This window comes from Emiliania huxleyi (assembly GCF_000372725.1).
Source record: "Emiliania huxleyi CCMP1516 unplaced genomic scaffold EMIHUscaffold_51, whole genome shotgun sequence".
In the NCBI taxonomy this organism is placed as follows: domain Eukaryota; phylum Haptophyta; order Isochrysidales; family Noelaerhabdaceae; genus Emiliania; species Emiliania huxleyi.
The window spans coordinates 10531-25539 of record NW_005198167.1 but is presented as its reverse complement, the minus strand read 5'-3'; the positions used below and the strand labels follow the sequence as shown (position 1 = coordinate 25539).

Below are 15009 nucleotides of genomic sequence, written 5' to 3'. Positions count from 1 at the left end.
GGGGGGAGGCACGCCCTGGAGAAAGAGGCGGGCGGTGGTAGAGGCGGCAGCCGAGGAGAGAGGAGGCAGGCAGAGGCCCTGGGTCGAGGGAGGCCCGGCGGCGCTGCACACCTGCAGCAGCGCGGCGACGGCGGAGACGAGGGCGGAGCAGAGCGAGCCGGCGAGGACAGCGTCGGCGCCAAAGGCCTGGCGGACGCGCGTCAGCGTGTGAGGAACGATTGGGGCTTGGGGTCGGGGCTGGGGCTTGGGGTAGGCAAAGGCCTAGTAGACGAGCCTCATGGCGTGAGGACAGGCTGGGGGGGTTTAGGGTTAGGGGTAGGCTAGGGTGAGGCGAAGGCCTGCTTGACGAGCTTACCCGTCACCTCCCCATATCTCCCCACATCTCCCCACATCTCCCCATATCTCGAGCCTGCTTGACGAGCTTGCCCGTCACCTCGTAGCCGAGGAGCGCAGCGGAGACGCCAAAGGCGGCCTGTGCAGCGAGGGAGGAGGGAGGAGGAGGGCGGGAGTGTCTCAGCGGGTGTGAGAGAGGGCGTGAGAGCGGGGGACACGGCGGCGCGGCGGTGCGTGGCGCGCCAAGGAAGGGCGTGCCAGGGGAGGGGAGAGGGAAGTGGCGCCGGGCCGAGGGAAGTGGCGGGCCGGGGGGAAGTGGCGGGGTCCGGCCGCCTGCGTCGGAGCGAGCAGCAGCACGACAGGCCTGCGCGCCCACAACTCGCACACGGCGCCTACCACACCGCCCACGGGACCGAACCCTCACTAGGATTCGAGACTCTGGAGGTATGGGACAACAGCCCGCACACGGCACCGATGCGCGAGAAGAAGCGCGACGGGACGGCGACGGTGGTGGTGCGGTTCGCGGCGGCGGCGGCGTCGTCAGCGGCGGCGGCGGCGGCCGCCGCTGCCGTATCGCGCGGCGCCTCTGCATCCTCCGGCTTCGCGGCATCGGAGAGGTCGCTGACGCGGGTGAGTCCTGCCGCGGAGGGAGGAGGGGGAGGGTGCCTCGGAGGTGTCCGGGAGGCGTCTTGGGGGCGTCTTGGGGGCGTCGTGGAGGCGTCGTGGAGGCGTCTGTCTCGGAAGTGGCTTGGCGCCTGCGGCGGCGGATAGGGCGAGCAGCGAGTAGAGGGCGCCGATGAGGAGGTTGGAGGAGGAGACGTCGTGGCCGAGGACGTGCACCATCTTGTGCGAGAGCGGCAGCAGCCCGATCGGCAGCGCCTTGAGGCACAGCTCGAGCGAGAGGAACGTCGACGCGAACGCGGACGCCAGCTCTGCATTTGCCTCCGCAGGCTCGATGTCCATCTGCAACGCGTGCCTCCGCGCAGAGAGAGCAAAGTAGGTGCCCTGCGCCGCCCAGAGGAAGCCGGCCGCGAAGCCCCCTACCGTCCCGCCGCACAGCGCGAGCGCGACGCGCGCGCCGCGCGCCTCGGGCGGCAGCATCAGCGCGAGCGGAAGCGAGAGCACGTAGAGCGAGTACAGCCCCGCCGCGACGACGAGCGACCAGCGCGGGCCGAGCGCCTCGTTGAGCGCGGAGGAGAACATGAGCGCCGTCAGCGCGTACGTGATGTAGAGCGCGCCAGACTGGTACGAGCCCGCGTCGCCGAGAAGCTGCACGCTGATGTTGAGCACGGCCGCGACGGTTCCGTGGTTGATGGAGAAGAGCACGGCCATCTTGAGAAAGTTGCGGTACGCGGAGCGGTCGCGTTGAGGCCGCAGGGGCTGGCTGAGGCCGGAAGGCTCGTCGGTACGCATCATAGGGCGAGAACGACGTGGACTGAAAGCTCTGAAAGGAGGTGGCGCTGCCTGACGGAGCGAGCGAAGCAGGGCCAGGAAAGTTCGTGGGAAGGCGTTTTTCTGCGTATAGTACTTTTAGCTGGGAGAATTCTTAAGATTTAAACAATTGAACTCTCTCTCACAGCAGACAGGCTCGACACAGGTGCGAACTAGCTGGGAGAAAAGGGAGAATTTTTTCTCAGTGTATGTGGCTCTTACGTACATTCCCGTAGGAGGACTCTGCTGACAGGGTCTCTCTCAGGGTTTGCGATGAGGAGCGACCCGAAGGGTTTCTCGGTTTTGGTGGAAGAAGTTGCGAGAATTCTTTCTTTTTCTTGAGCACTTGAGCACCGGATAGGGTCGATTCCGCGTGGTACGGGACCCCTCGATCGTCTCGCCCTCCCTCACTGGTGCCTTTGCGAAAATCGGATATTTTTAGCCGTCGCCCCCATCACCCACCACAGCCCACAGGAGCAGTCACACCACTCCCACTCCGGCGCCCACCCCACCCCACCCCCCCGACATCCCCACCCCACAACCCCGCCCCACCCCGACCCGAGCAACCCTGCTCAAAAAGAATTTTACTAGAAAACTCCCTCGCACAACACTGGGCACAGATGAATAGATAGTGCCAGAGAGCGAGGGAGGGAGCACAAATAGGACGCCCAGCCTGACGGAGACGCGCTGACAACTGTACTAAGCCGACAGAGGAAGGGGGCTCCGAAAGGCCGCGCATGCCCTCGCATGCCGGGCGAATAGGCAGGTCACAGACCCCCCCTTCCCGATAAACATGGTTCATGGTTTTGTCAAGCGCAACAACTTCAACCGGCGGCGGCTTCTCGCCCACCGCTGTTCTCAAGCTGCGCCGCCTCGCGCGCAAAGTCGCGCGCGGCAGCGTTGACCGCACGGCCTACTCACCCAAGTACTCGCTCTCTTTTATGTCCCACCATGCAGAGCGCATCTCTCTCTCTGTTGTGCGAGGCGTGAACCGCGCCATTCGCTCTCACCTGGCAACCCTGTCTGCACGTCTTGCGCGCGCGTGAACAGGGCTGGTCGGAGATACGTGCTGTCTCAGGCTGTCAGAGAAAGTGCTGTCAACGCTGTGTCAGGCACAGGCTCGGTCGGGCACTGTCAGGCGCTGTCCGGGTTTAGCTGTCAGACCACGGCTCAGACCGCACTCCGAGAAGAGTTTTGCTCCATGAAAGTGCTAAAAAAATATGCAAGAATTCACACCCGATTGACCACAATCCACATCTGACACCAAACTCCAAACTCCCTCGCACGACACAGGGCACGGGACTGGGAGGGAGGCACGGACACAGAAGAATCGTACACAATTTGAAGCGTCCCTTGGCATCGGAGCCGCCCGGCGCTCAGCCCGGCCAGACCCCACAGGCGACGCCGGCGGAGACGAGGAGCAGCAGCGCCGACAGGCCGACCAGGCCCACGAGCGACGCGCTGGGCAGCCGCGGCGCCGACCCCTTCGCTTCTCCCGCCGGCGGAGGGTGAGGCGCGGAGCCCGGCCGGGCCACGGCTGCGGCCGTGGGCGAGTGCACGCCGCGGCCGGCGGCGTGGGCGAATGCGTGCCGGCGCCGCAGCACCAGCGCGGCGAGAGGCGGAAGGAGGCCGTACAGGACGACAGTGGGGAACGCGCCTGAGTGATCGCTTGTGAGTCATCGGTGGCGTGTCGGGCAGCAGTTGAGACACCGGTGAGGGGAGGCGCGCCCGAGAATGCGAGGAGGCGCAGGTATAGGCTCGGGCCGAGGCAGGCAAAGGCTGCCGGGACGGCGACGACGGCGGCGCGCGAGGCGGCGAGGAGCCGGGGCGAGGAGGAGGTCGGCGATGACGACGGCGGCGGCGAGGAGGAGGAGGAGCGCGATCTGCACCGGGACGCGAGATATGGGGAGATATGGGGAGATATGGGGAGATATGGGGAGATGTGGGGAGATATGGGGAGATATGGGGAGATGTGGGGAGATGTGGGGAGATATGGGGAGATATGGGGAGCGATCTGAACCGGGACGCGTCAGCCAGCAGGCCCGCGCACGCGAGGAGGACGGGCAGCATCGTGCTGCCGATGGCGCCGACGGCGATGAGGGCTACCGGCCTAGAGGACGTGTGCGGAGCTGTGGCACGGTGGGGAGATATGGGGAGATATGGGGAGATATGGGGAGATATGGGGAGATATGGGGAGATATGGGGAGATGGGCACGGAGCTGTGGCACGGTGCGCAGCGCACTCACGCAGCAGCACAACCCCGGGACCGGAATCGCATGGCAGCACAAGAGCATCTAGAGTTGACGGTTGGCCACAGGAGGAGGAGCGGAGAGCATCTAGAGGTGACGGTCGGCTACAGCAGAAGCACATCTCGTCGCGAGAGCATCTAGTGCTGGCGGGCGTGGCGAGTGTTGGCGAGGAGCCAAGCAGAGCGAGGACGGGGTCCGCGCCCGGCGGCGAGGGCGACGCCAGCGACGCGAGGGCGGCGGAGGCGCTGCTCCACCCGATCGCGAGGAGGAGAGGCAGCAGCGAGCCCAGCACCACCGCCAGCCGCGCCTGCAGGGCGCACGCGACGGGCCTGTCATGGCCGCGTCGGTGCTCGCGCGCCGGCCCCCTCCGCTGGCCGCGCCTCCCGCCCTGCCGCCTCGCGTCCCCGCCCGTGCCCAAGCTGCGCCAACACGACCGGGATCGCCTACCGACGGCAAAGAGGGGGTAGGGGGGAGAGAGCGGGAGAGAGGGGGAAGAGGAGGCCGCGTCCGGACCTCTCCAAACCGCAGGGTGTTGACAAAGATCGGGATCGGCCAGCCGCGGCGGGGCAGCAGGCCGGCCCAGTGCACGGAGGGCGCGGCGACGGCAGCGGCGGCCGCTGGCGCTGGCGCGGCGGCAGCGAGGGCGAAGAGAGTAAGAAAGCCCGTTAGCATGCATCCTGCGAGAAGGGTGTTTGCCGCCGCGACCGTCGCCGGCGCTGCGCCAAAGACGAACGCTCCAAAGCCGGCGGCGGCGAGGAGGACGGCTGCGGGAAAGGGGAGGCGCGGGAGGAGCGACGCGGAGAGCTCCGCCGCCTTGACCAGGTTCGCGGACACGATTGCCAGCATTTGCGCGACGAACAGCAGCGAGAACAGCGCCGCGACGCCGTTGCCAAAGCACCGCCTCGAGATGGCGAGCACCGAAGCGCCGTCAGTGTCTATGCCCTCCGACATGCAGGCCGCGTCGACGTACGCCAGACCCGAGAGGACGAGGTAGACCCAGGTCGCCACCATCGCCGACGCCGAGGGCAGCAGCCCGAGCGGAGCCGTGACGGCGGGCACGGCGAGGAAGCCACCGCCGACGGCGGAGCCGCCGATGATTGCGATCGCGTCGACGAGGCTCATCGAGCGGTGCTGCTGCACGGGCGAGGCTGCTCGCCCGCCATCGGCTGGGCCGGTCTTTGCGCCACTTCCCGCGACGAGCGCCGGAGCCGCGCACCGCGGCGAGAGGCGTGGCCGCGCGCGCACGCTGCGAGCGTCCACCGCCTCGGCGCTCTGGGCACACGAAGTGAGGAAAACGAGGAGAACAGGGCTAGCAGATCGGCCAGCCATCTCCTACGCCAGCCATCGGTCGTGTGCGTTTTCGCGTTTCTTTTTCGAACTTGTTCTGGTTGTCTGGTTGTCTCGGCCTGTCCGCTATTTATTCACCCGGGAGATTGTCTTTTCAGTGATTGTTCGCGTCCGGTCTCACGCCGAAAGAAAAAATCGGGCCCAGCCGCCAGGCCGACCCTGGCGGGCCTAGCCCTGACTTCATCGCTCCGGGTTCGCCGCATGGCGTGGTGGAGCCGGACGCGAGTCGTGTACGCCATCGGCCGCAACTACGTCGCGCACGCGCACGAGCTCAACAACCCCGTCCCAAAGGCGCCGTTCTGGTTCATCAAGCCGGCTTCGTCCATCATCGGCTCTGGCGCGCCGCATCAGCTCGCGCCGGGCGCCACCGACACGCACCACGAGCTCGAGCTCGGCGTGGTCATCGGGCGGCGCGCCACGCGCGTGAAGGCTGCCGACGCGATGGCGCACGTCGGCGGGTACTGCCTTGCGCTCGACATGACTGACCGCGGAGCGCAGGACGCTGCGAAGAAGGCTGGCAAGCCGTGGGCCGCGGCCAAGGGCTGGGACACGTCCTGCCCCGTCAGCGAGATGGTTCCCGCGGCCGCAGTGGCCGACCCCTCTTCGCTCGACATGTGGCTCCGCGTGAATGGCGAGGCGGCACCGCGGCAGAGCGGCTCGACCGGTCTGATGATCTTTGGCGCGCGGCTCTAGGGGACTGGGAGACGCAATAGCGTGCTTCACGCCGCGCCGCCGGTTGGACGCCACTCGAGAGGCCGCCTCCCTGCCGAGGCTTGCGCCGCGTCGGTCCTCACTCGCGCCCCCCACACACCACGCACCGCAGGCGTGCCGGCGCTGGTTGAGGCGGTCTCGCGCGTGCACACGCTCGAGGAGGGGGACCTGCTGCTCACGGGGACGCCCGAAGGGGTCGGGCCCGTCGGCCCGGGCGACGTCATCACCGCGGGCATCGACTCGCTCGGTCTGAGCCTCACGGTACCCGTCGTCGCCGCACCCAGCTGACGCGCGCGAGAGAGAGACGGTGCGGACCTTCCCTCTGTGTGCCCGCACATCCAGTGTGAGCCGTCGCGCGCTCCGGATAGAGGCCGTGGGCATGGGACGGCCCTGACCCTCCGGCTCTGTCGCGGTTCGGCGGCGCGCGGGCGCCCGTGTGTGTTGTGCTTCTTGTGCGCACCTCGCATATTTGTGTGCCCGAAGCGATCGAGCGATTTACTAACCCTGGAACACATAAGTACAAGACACAGCCACTTGTGGTTATCCGGGCCGCTCTGCGCGGCACACCCAGACTTACACGCGGGTCACGGCTTGAGTGCGCCCGAGGCCCGTGAAGCTGAAGGGCTCCGTGTCCGAGGTGACAGGTTCCGAGCTCCAGCGCGGAGCTCCTGCTTCGGCGCCCGTGGCCGCGCGTAACCTTTTGACCCACTGCGGGCTGCGAAGCAGCTGCTGTGCGAGCTCGACCAAGGAACATGGGAGAGCGCCACTCTGCTCGCCCGTCGCAGCCCAGGACCGAGCGCCACTTGGTGACTTGATGCGATCGTAGCTTGGCGGTCCTTGCGGCTTCTTACGTGTTTGTGCGCCTCGCCTCCGCTTGACGCTCCCGCGAGGCTTCTATCAGGCGGAGGTGCTTTGCGCTGTACGTCCCATGGAGCTCGAAATTACGAGTGGCCTTATCGCTCTTCTTGCGCCCCTTGCTCTTGACGCCCTCTTCCCCACGGTGCTTCTGCGGCATGAGTGCGGTGGTGGGCCGAGTCGGACTCGTCGTGGACTGAAGGAACTGTTGTTCACAGCTTACGTGCAACGAGAAACGGCCATAAACAAAACGACGCGCCAAACGAGGGGTGGGAGAAGGACAGCGACTGGGTCCCCACCACCTGCACCTGAGCAGGATCTTGTGTTGCAAAGTTGCACAATAAGGACGATCAGGGACACAGAGAAACGGCCACCGGGCGCAGCGCACTTGGAGAGGACGCCAAGCTCCTCACGGCGAATTCTTTCCTTCAGGCGAGGCCACGAGTTGGCTAACTTCCAGCCGCTCTCTCTGTTTCTGCCTCTCTCTCTCGTCCACACACAATACTCTGTACTCAGGGGAGACCTGTGTCGTACGTATGCTCTGCCCTCGCTGAGAGCTCGCCTGTACTGCGGAGGGTGCTCTAGTACTCATGGCGTGAAGTCCTCCATCATGACCACCATGTCCTTGCCCTTGATTTTGATGATGTCACCCTTTCGCCGCCCGGTCTGCGGGAAGGAGACCCGTAGGCCCGCGATCGACGCGTTGTAGCCGCCATGGTAGACGCGCCCTTTGTATTTCTTGTCTGTCGCCCGGCGCACACTGCACTTCTCCCCCGAGGAGCTCGGGCTGTCGTACAGCCGCAGCCAGACGAGGCCGATGGCCGGCCCCTTGGCTGCAGCAGGGAGGGCGCAGTCTTAGCCTCGGGATGTGAGGTGCCATGCGGGCAGAACGAGGGGCGGGGGAGGGGGCTACCTTGCTTGTCGGCGCCCGCCTTGCCGTTCGCCTTGCTCTGCTCTGCAATCTTCTTGAGCCGCTCCACCGCCTCCGCGTGGCCCGCCGCCGCTGCGTCCGCCGCCGCGTCCACCACTGCCCTGCCTCCCCGCGACCGCATGCTCAGGGCGCGCGCGATCGCCGCGATCCTCGCCTTCTTCTGCGTGGCGGTCAGCTGCTGGTCGAGCGGCGACGGGCCAGCGTAGCCGCCCTCCCGCGCCTAGAGTGGGCCGTGGGGGCGTGGACGTCTCTAGGTCGTGTCCAGGAAGTGTCCAGGAAGTGTCCAGGAAGTGTCTGCGGGGTGCGGGGATGACGCGGGAAGTGTCTAGGAAGCGTCTAGGAAGTGTCCGGGAGACGATTCTCGACCTTGGCGTCGTCGAGCAGCGCGCTCAGCTCCGCGTCGGTGACCTGCGCGAAGGGCTTGTCCAGGCGCTTCTCCACGGCCTCCTTGCCGCCGCAGAGGCGCGCGGTGCCGGCGCGCGCGATCGCCGCCTTCATCGCCTTCTCCTCCTCCTCGGTCGGCGGCCGGTCGAGCTCGTCGGGCAGCTGCCCCTCGAACCCGCCCTCGCGCGCCTGCGCCGAGGCGGCCGGGGATAGACAAGGCGGTGGCGGGTCGAGGAAATGCCTGGAATCGCACCTTTGCGTCCGCCTGCGCCCGCCGGCGCTCCGCCTCGGAGTAGTCGCCGAACTTTGGCGTGAGTCTGCGGAAGTAGACGACGTGCGAGTCGCCGAGAATGTGCCGGTGAAGCCACTGCAGGCCGGCGTCGAGCCGCGCGCGCTGGTCGAGGCTCATGAAGGACAGGGCGCCGCACGGGTGCTGGATCTCCTTGTCGCCGCAGGACGGCGCGCGGCCCGTCTCCTCGTCGGGAGTCAGCGGGGGAAGCTGCCCGCCGCTGGTGCTCGGGTACGCAATGTCGTACGGCGGCGGGTAAGTGAGGCCGAGGATCCTGCGCGCCTGCTCGCGCGCGAGCGGCACCGCCGCAGCGAGCAGCTCCGGCCACCACTTGCGGGGCAGCACGCCCATGGCGAGCACGTCCGCGCCCTTGCGCCCGCGCTGCACTATTTCGTCCACGATGATGCCGACGAGGGTGCCGACCTTGGTCTCCCACCACGCCCGCTGCTCCTCGGGCGACAGCTTGTCGAAGAAGTGAGTCTCGAAGTTGAAGTCTCTGCCGTCGACCTTGAAGTCGTGCGGCCCGTCGTAGAGGTCGCCGATGACGTCGAACGTCTGGGCGAAACGGAGGTGGTGCTCCTGGAAGGCCTTGTTGACGGCACTCGCGAGCAGGCGGGTGGTCGCGTCCGTCGCGTCGCCGGTGGAGGTGAGGTAGCCGGGCGAGCGAGGAGGAGGGTAGTGGAGAGCCAGGATAATCGTGCGGTCGCCGCGGACGGCCGCGAGTTGTTGCGGGAGGGGCTTGGGGACCGGCAGCTGGTGCGCCCGATTGCCGCCGGAGAGCTGACCAAAGGTCTCCGCGTGTGTCTCCAGGAACGACCGCGCGTACTCCCAGTGGTCCTTCTTCTCCACAAAAGACATAGGGAGAGCAGGAGCGGGAGGAGGCGCCCGATACTACTGCAGCGCAGCTCGTCCAAAGGAGCCTGCGGGAGCGGGAGGAGGCGGGCCGTGTGAGAGGTGGGATGCGAGGGGTGCTGGCGCCGTTGCCCTCACGTGTCTGCCACCCTCCCAGCCCCACCATCAGGCACACACGCGCGGGCCGACGGCGGCCACACGCCACTTGCTCTGCAATCATGAATTGCTCGGCTTGTGGAGATGGAAAACGCGGCGCAGTCGGATGTGCTGAGAGCGCGTGTCCAGGAGAAGAAGCGGGTGCGTGAGAGGGGCTGCGGCACCGAAACCATGGCCGCGCAGGCATCGCGGCGGGTTAGGCTATGAGGGTGTGCGGAGTGTGAATTTTGCACCTGGCCGGCGGCCTTGGTCGACCGCGCTCAACATTGCGCGGCAGTGTAGTTGGCTCGAGAGGAAAAGAATAACTGTGGCCAGTGGGCGTACTTTTATCCGTCGGGCTCCTGGGGGTCTACACTGTGGGGTGTGCCCGAGCATGACGTATGTGCGCGTCTGTGTGTGCGTGTGTGGGACAGACGTTGTTGTCCTATGCGCGGGGCTTCCCGCGGGGACCGAAGACGTAACAGCAGCAGCAGCTCCTGGGGGTGGTCCCCCCCAGAAGAGCTCTCTCTCTCACTCTCTCTCCCTCCCTCGCCAGCGCGTGAAGAAATCCAGTTGCATTGGTGCAATTGAGGACGCAGATGGAAATATTCACACCAACACCAAAGACATCCTAAACACTCTAGAGAGGTGTGGCCGTGTGAAGAAATCGCGGACCCTCCTCGTGACAGTAGCACAGTACGTGCCCGTCTAACTAACGTCTCCACTCCCCGAGTCAGCATCCATCTGCTGTTGGCATGTCACATATATGTGCTCTATTTGCACTTTGGGCCTGAGGGAGGGTGTAGAGGATGTAGAGTGTAGAGCGCTGGCAAGAGCTGGCAAACACACCTTTCCGAGAGGGAAAAGCACGTACCGTAAGGTGTATTTCTTTGTACTTTGAGTACACTTTATATATACCAAAAGTGGGATACACAACTCCGACTGAGTTTAGTCTCAGATTGGGGTTTGGGCTGCCTCCCAGCCGTTTGAGTATGTTCTTTACCAAAAGTGGGGATACACAACTCCGACTGTTGAGTCAACGGACGCCTAGAAGAAGGCGCCACCCCCCGAAGAACAGGAGCTTTGCTTTGAGTCGCCACAGGAGCCCCCGGCCCAAGCTCTCACGCCATGCACGACCCTCCTACGCTGCCCCCGCCCTGCGCAAGTCGGCGCCGCCCAGCACCCTCTCCGCCTCGTCGACGCGCGTCAGCTCCCAGCTGTAGTCGAAGCACGAGACGGCGCGCCCGCTGGCGAGGCCTCTGGAGGGGCCGCCGTCGGGGCCGTACTGCGCGAGCCTGAGAGGTCGAGAGAGGCGTCGGTGGGACGATCCGCGCAGGAGAGGCCGCTGTCGGGAGGCCGCGAGAGGGCCTGTTCCTCGCCCGCACCTCCGCCACCCCGCCGCCCGGCCTCCTCCTGCTCACACCCACGATCTGAGAAGAGACGCTGCTGGCACCTCCGCCACGCCGCCGCGCGGCCGCTGCCTCGGCGAGAAGCGCGTGACAGACTCGACAAGGCTCACCTGTCAAACAGATGCCTGGGATGCGGCGCTCTCTTGATATCGACTCGTCGCGGCCGCCGGCGAGGATCACCTCCTCTGCGGCGTCGGGCGAGGAGCGCACCCTCTGCTCGAGCAGCTCCGAGGTCAGGAAGTCGCCTGGAGCGCAGTCGCGTCAATGAGCAGCAAGAGATCTGATTTGGCACCAGCGTCGCTCGGTGGCAAGGTGCTGGACGAGGCGCTATGCGCTGCGCCATGCGCCCTGGACCCAGATGTCGAATGCGAGGATACCGCTTCGGCGGCGGCGGCAGAGCTCGACGCTCTGTGGCACTCACTCCCCTCACCGATGCACGGCCGGTGTGCGCCATTTGGGAGCGGACCAGGGCGTGGTGAGACACTGGCGGTCGTTGGGGCACTTGCGGCTTGCCGCCCCTCCCTCCTTTTCAGGGTGCTGTGTGGTATGGTGGGGCGAGGAAGGTGGTTACGAGGAGAGGAGCGGCGGCTATGTGGTGCAGTGGGGCGAGGAAAGAGGTGGCGGGGAGAGGAGCGGCGGCGCCGATGCGTGTGGTCTTGAAGTGTGGTCTTGAACAGTGCTCGCCTCCCACGGCTGGCTCCGACCGCTGCCACGTCACGGTCAGCTCGACTGATGCGCCACCGACGCCCCCTCCACCGACCCCGCCGCCGCTCCGCCCGCCGCCCGCGCCGCCTACACTCGAGGAGGGGTGCATGCCATGCCAGACCCTCAAAGTGAGAGGGGCCTCTCCCGTGGAGACGCTCAAGCACGCGAAACCCCGCACCTCGGCTAGATCTCGCGCCTCGGCTTATCTCGGCCACGTCAAGGCCGCCTCGACCGCACCTCGGCCACATCTCGGCTAGACCTCCGCCACATCTCGCGGCTGGCGATGAGGCTCGCCTCCGTCAGGCTCAAAGTCGATGCGAAGCCGCCCGTGAGGCGCGTCCGGAGGCGTCGCAAACACGGATGCGGCGACGGAGCCGAGGTCGCCGAGGAACGCCGCGGCCTCCTGCGCCCCATTGAAGGCGCGGTCCTGCACGCAGGCGCCCGTCCCGTCGCGCGTCCACCGCAGCAGATATCGCAGCGTCTCGTCCCTCCGCAGGTCGTCCATCGCACTGAGCTGCGTGAGCGGGTCGACCAGCGCCGACCCGAGAGGCATCACGAAGCGCTGCAGCGTGTTGCTCACGTCCCACGTGCCGAGCAGCCAATCGGGGTAGCTGACGCAGCCGGCCATCCCGACTTCGCCGGAGGCGGTCGGCAGGGTGAGGCGGGCGGACGGCGCCAGCCGTGGCGCGAGCGGCGTCGCGAGGAGATTGAGGAGCACGCTGCGGCGGGCGAGCTCCACCATGGCTGCGCTGTTGTTGCAGTGCTTTCCGATGGCAGCGATTGAGACAGCCTCAAGACCAGCTGCTCAAGGCGAGGGTCGGCCTCTTCTGTCGATGTGGGCGGGCTCGCGTGCCGGATGGCTGCGGCTCCTGATGTAGATTATATGAAATGAACTCGGGGGCACGGGACGCGGCACAAACGGGGCACAAACGCCAGGCTACAAAGACGGGGAGGCACGTAGTGACGCAGGGGAGTCTAGGCGACGGCGGCGTCCTCCGACGCCGCGGCGAGCCTGAGCTCGGTCGCAATCTCTTCCGCCGCCGCGAGCTGCAGCGCGACTGACATGCGCTGGGCCTGCAGCGAAAGCCACGACCGCGTCGACCAGCTCGCCTCGTCCTCGTGCTGCCGCTTCGAGAGCTTGTTGCGCACCTTGTCCTTCATCTGGGGTATGAGGGGTATGGTGGGGTATGGTGGGGTATGGTGGGGTATGAGGGGTATGGTGGGGTATGGTGGGGTATGTGGGGTATGGTGGGCTATGCTGGGGTATGAGGGGTATGGTGGGGTGGTATGGTGGGGTATGGTGGGATGGTGGGGTGTGGTGGGGTATGAGGGGTATGGTGGGGTATGGTGGGGTATGGTGGGGTATGTGGGGTATGGTGGGGTATGGTGGGGGGTTAGGGGTTTGGTGAGGTTTAATAGGGTAATATTGGGTTAGGTGGGGTATAGTGGGGTGTGGTGGGGTATGGTGGGGTATGGTGGGGTATGGTGGGGTATGGTGGGGTATGGTGGGGTATGAGGGGTATGGTGGGGTATGAGGGGTATGAGGGGTATGAGGGGTATGGTGGGATATGGTGGGGTGTGGTGGGGTATGAGGGTATGAGGGTCTGGTGGGGTATGAGGGGTATGGTGGGGTATGGTGGGGTATGGGGTCTGGTGGGGTCTGGTGGGGTCTGGTGGGGTCTGGTGGGGTCTGGCTTCAATTTTACGAAAGTCTTGGCACCAGCTGATGGCTTGCCCGGCCGACATCAGCAGTTTGTGCACGGTATTCGGATTTTGCTATTTGCTCGTGTGGGGGTATATCGCAGATTTGTCAATGGTACCGCGTCTGCGACGCGGGCGCCTTGCGGGCAGAGCCCTTAGCCACCCTTTTATCTTGCGCGGTCAAAATGTCGCGCGACAGGATCCTCCCTTTCCGCCAAATCTATAAGATAGGTCACAGACGACGCTCGTCTCGACACGGACGCCGAGTGCCCTTTTGCGTTTAGCCGACCACGACGTCTTGTCGTACTGCCCACCGATTTTCTTCATTCCGCGCCTTAGTTGACATGCTCCAAGACTCCTCGCCCAGTGCTCAACGAAACCTGATGGCGGAGGACAGCTCGGACGACGTCGAGCGCACCTCGCTGACCGCAGGCAAGATTCCCGACGTTGCGTCCGCCGGCCCGTTCAAGCGGCCCGGGGTCCTCATCTCAGCAGTCGGCACTCATGTTGCTGCCGTGGCGCTCTTGGCGATGATGTGGCGCACGCTGAAGAAGGCCCTCTCTCCCGAGGCACCGCTGCTGACGTGGCGGACCTTCCCTCTCCACCCCTTCCTCATGACGCTCGCCTTTGGCTTCCTGTCGCCCGTCGCCGCGGCGGCGTGGCGGTCGTACGAGCACCTGCTCGGCTTCACCCACCGCCAGGTCAAGGTCTTCCACGGAGTGCTGATGGGAGTCGCGGCGCTGACGGGCCTGCTCGGCGTCATCGACATGTGGCTCGTCCACGAGGACGGCGCAGCGGCACAGGCGGCCACAAGGGCCAGTCCGGGCCCTCGGAGGAGACTGCGACCGGCGTCTCTTCACGGCGTGTGAACTTCCTTAGGTCCGCCTCTCACACCCCTCACTGGCCTGCGATGCGAGCTTCTTGTTTCTGATCAACCTACCTGTCATCAGGTGGCGAAGGGGTGGGCGGTCCACTTCCAGTCGGCGCACTCATGGGTCGGGATCGTCGCGCTCGCTCTCTTCCTCCTCCAGGCATGCACACACACACACACACACACACACACACACACACACAGAGACAGAGAGAGAGATCGCTCACCCACGCGCACCGGGCCCTTGCACTTTTAATGCCGTGGGGCCCCTGTCGTCTAGACGTGGAGACGCGAGGGTCGCCCCCCCCCGTTGCCCCACCACCTCGTGTGTGAGGAGCCAGGCGACGCGAAGCGACGGACTCCGGAGGAAAGGCCCCGAGCCACTCACGCCCTCGTGCAACCTCTTGCCCCTCTCTGCTGCAGGCGACGGGGGGCGCCGCCGCCTTTGCTCTCCCCCTCGTGCCTCCTGCCAAGCGTGCGGCGCTGCTCGCGCCCCACCGCTGGCTCGGCGCGGCGGCGGCACAGCAGGCTCGCAACCGCCTCCTCCTAGCCAGTAGAGAAGGTTCCGAGAAGGTTCCGAGAAGGTTCCGAAAAGTCTAGACTCGCAGTCCGCCTCCTGTTAGGCCGAGATCTCCCCAGATCTCCCCACATCTCCCCACATCTCCCCACATCTCCCCTCCTGAGCCAGGCTGCCTTTGTCGCTCTCATCACGGGCATCCTCTCCCTCGCCGGCCGGGGCGACAACGTCAAGGAGAGCGACGTGGGGTACAAGGCCGCGGCGGTGCGTGGCTAGTACGTTAGCTAGC

At 65.9% G+C, this 15009-nt stretch overlaps 5 protein-coding genes across 5 annotated transcripts in view; 2 read left to right on the top strand and 3 right to left on the bottom strand.

The window, feature by feature from the left end:
- EMIHUDRAFT_211950 (hypothetical protein) overlaps positions 1 to 1749 on the bottom strand; it is a gene marked incomplete at both ends in the record, with an annotated part of 2715 nt that extends 966 nt beyond the window's left edge. Inside the window, 3 exons of the mRNA XM_005766400.1 lie at positions 112 to 261; positions 434 to 472; positions 1153 to 1749. Coding sequence (XP_005766457.1) covers positions 112 to 261; positions 434 to 472; positions 1153 to 1749 — 786 coding nt within the window. The remainder of the gene's footprint in view (positions 1 to 111; positions 262 to 433; positions 473 to 1152) is intronic.
- A 3812-nt stretch (positions 1750 to 5561) lies between these two features.
- Positions 5562 to 6359, top strand: EMIHUDRAFT_66614 (fumarylacetoacetate hydrolase; the record flags this gene model as incomplete). Its single annotated transcript, XM_005766399.1, has 2 exons — positions 5562 to 6024; positions 6184 to 6359. The coding sequence occupies 2 exons, from the start codon at positions 5562 to 5564 to the stop codon at positions 6357 to 6359; spliced, it is 639 nt and encodes a 212-aa protein (XP_005766456.1).
- A 200-nt stretch (positions 6360 to 6559) lies between these two features.
- EMIHUDRAFT_436943 (hypothetical protein) lies at positions 6560 to 7115 on the bottom strand (the record flags this gene model as incomplete). Its single annotated transcript, XM_005766398.1, has 1 exon — positions 6560 to 7115. A coding segment is annotated over exon 1 (264 nt), but the record flags the coding sequence as incomplete, so codon positions are not given.
- Positions 7116 to 10658: 3543 nt separating this feature from the next.
- EMIHUDRAFT_211945 (hypothetical protein) lies at positions 10659 to 12792 on the bottom strand (the record flags this gene model as incomplete). Its single annotated transcript, XM_005766397.1, has 7 exons — positions 10659 to 10812; positions 10903 to 10930; positions 11037 to 11171; positions 11219 to 11274; positions 11357 to 11451; positions 11990 to 12421; positions 12616 to 12792. 7 exons carry the CDS (start codon positions 12790 to 12792, stop codon positions 10659 to 10661), a joined length of 1077 nt encoding a protein of 358 aa, XP_005766454.1.
- Positions 12793 to 13675: 883 nt separating this feature from the next.
- EMIHUDRAFT_421980 (hypothetical protein) lies at positions 13676 to 14996 on the top strand (the record flags this gene model as incomplete). The annotated part of the gene is made up of 4 exons (XM_005766396.1): positions 13676 to 14135; positions 14283 to 14363; positions 14627 to 14776; positions 14892 to 14996. Coding segments are annotated over 4 exons (796 nt in total), but the record flags the coding sequence as incomplete, so codon positions are not given.
- Between the last annotated feature and the right edge of the window lie 13 nt (positions 14997 to 15009).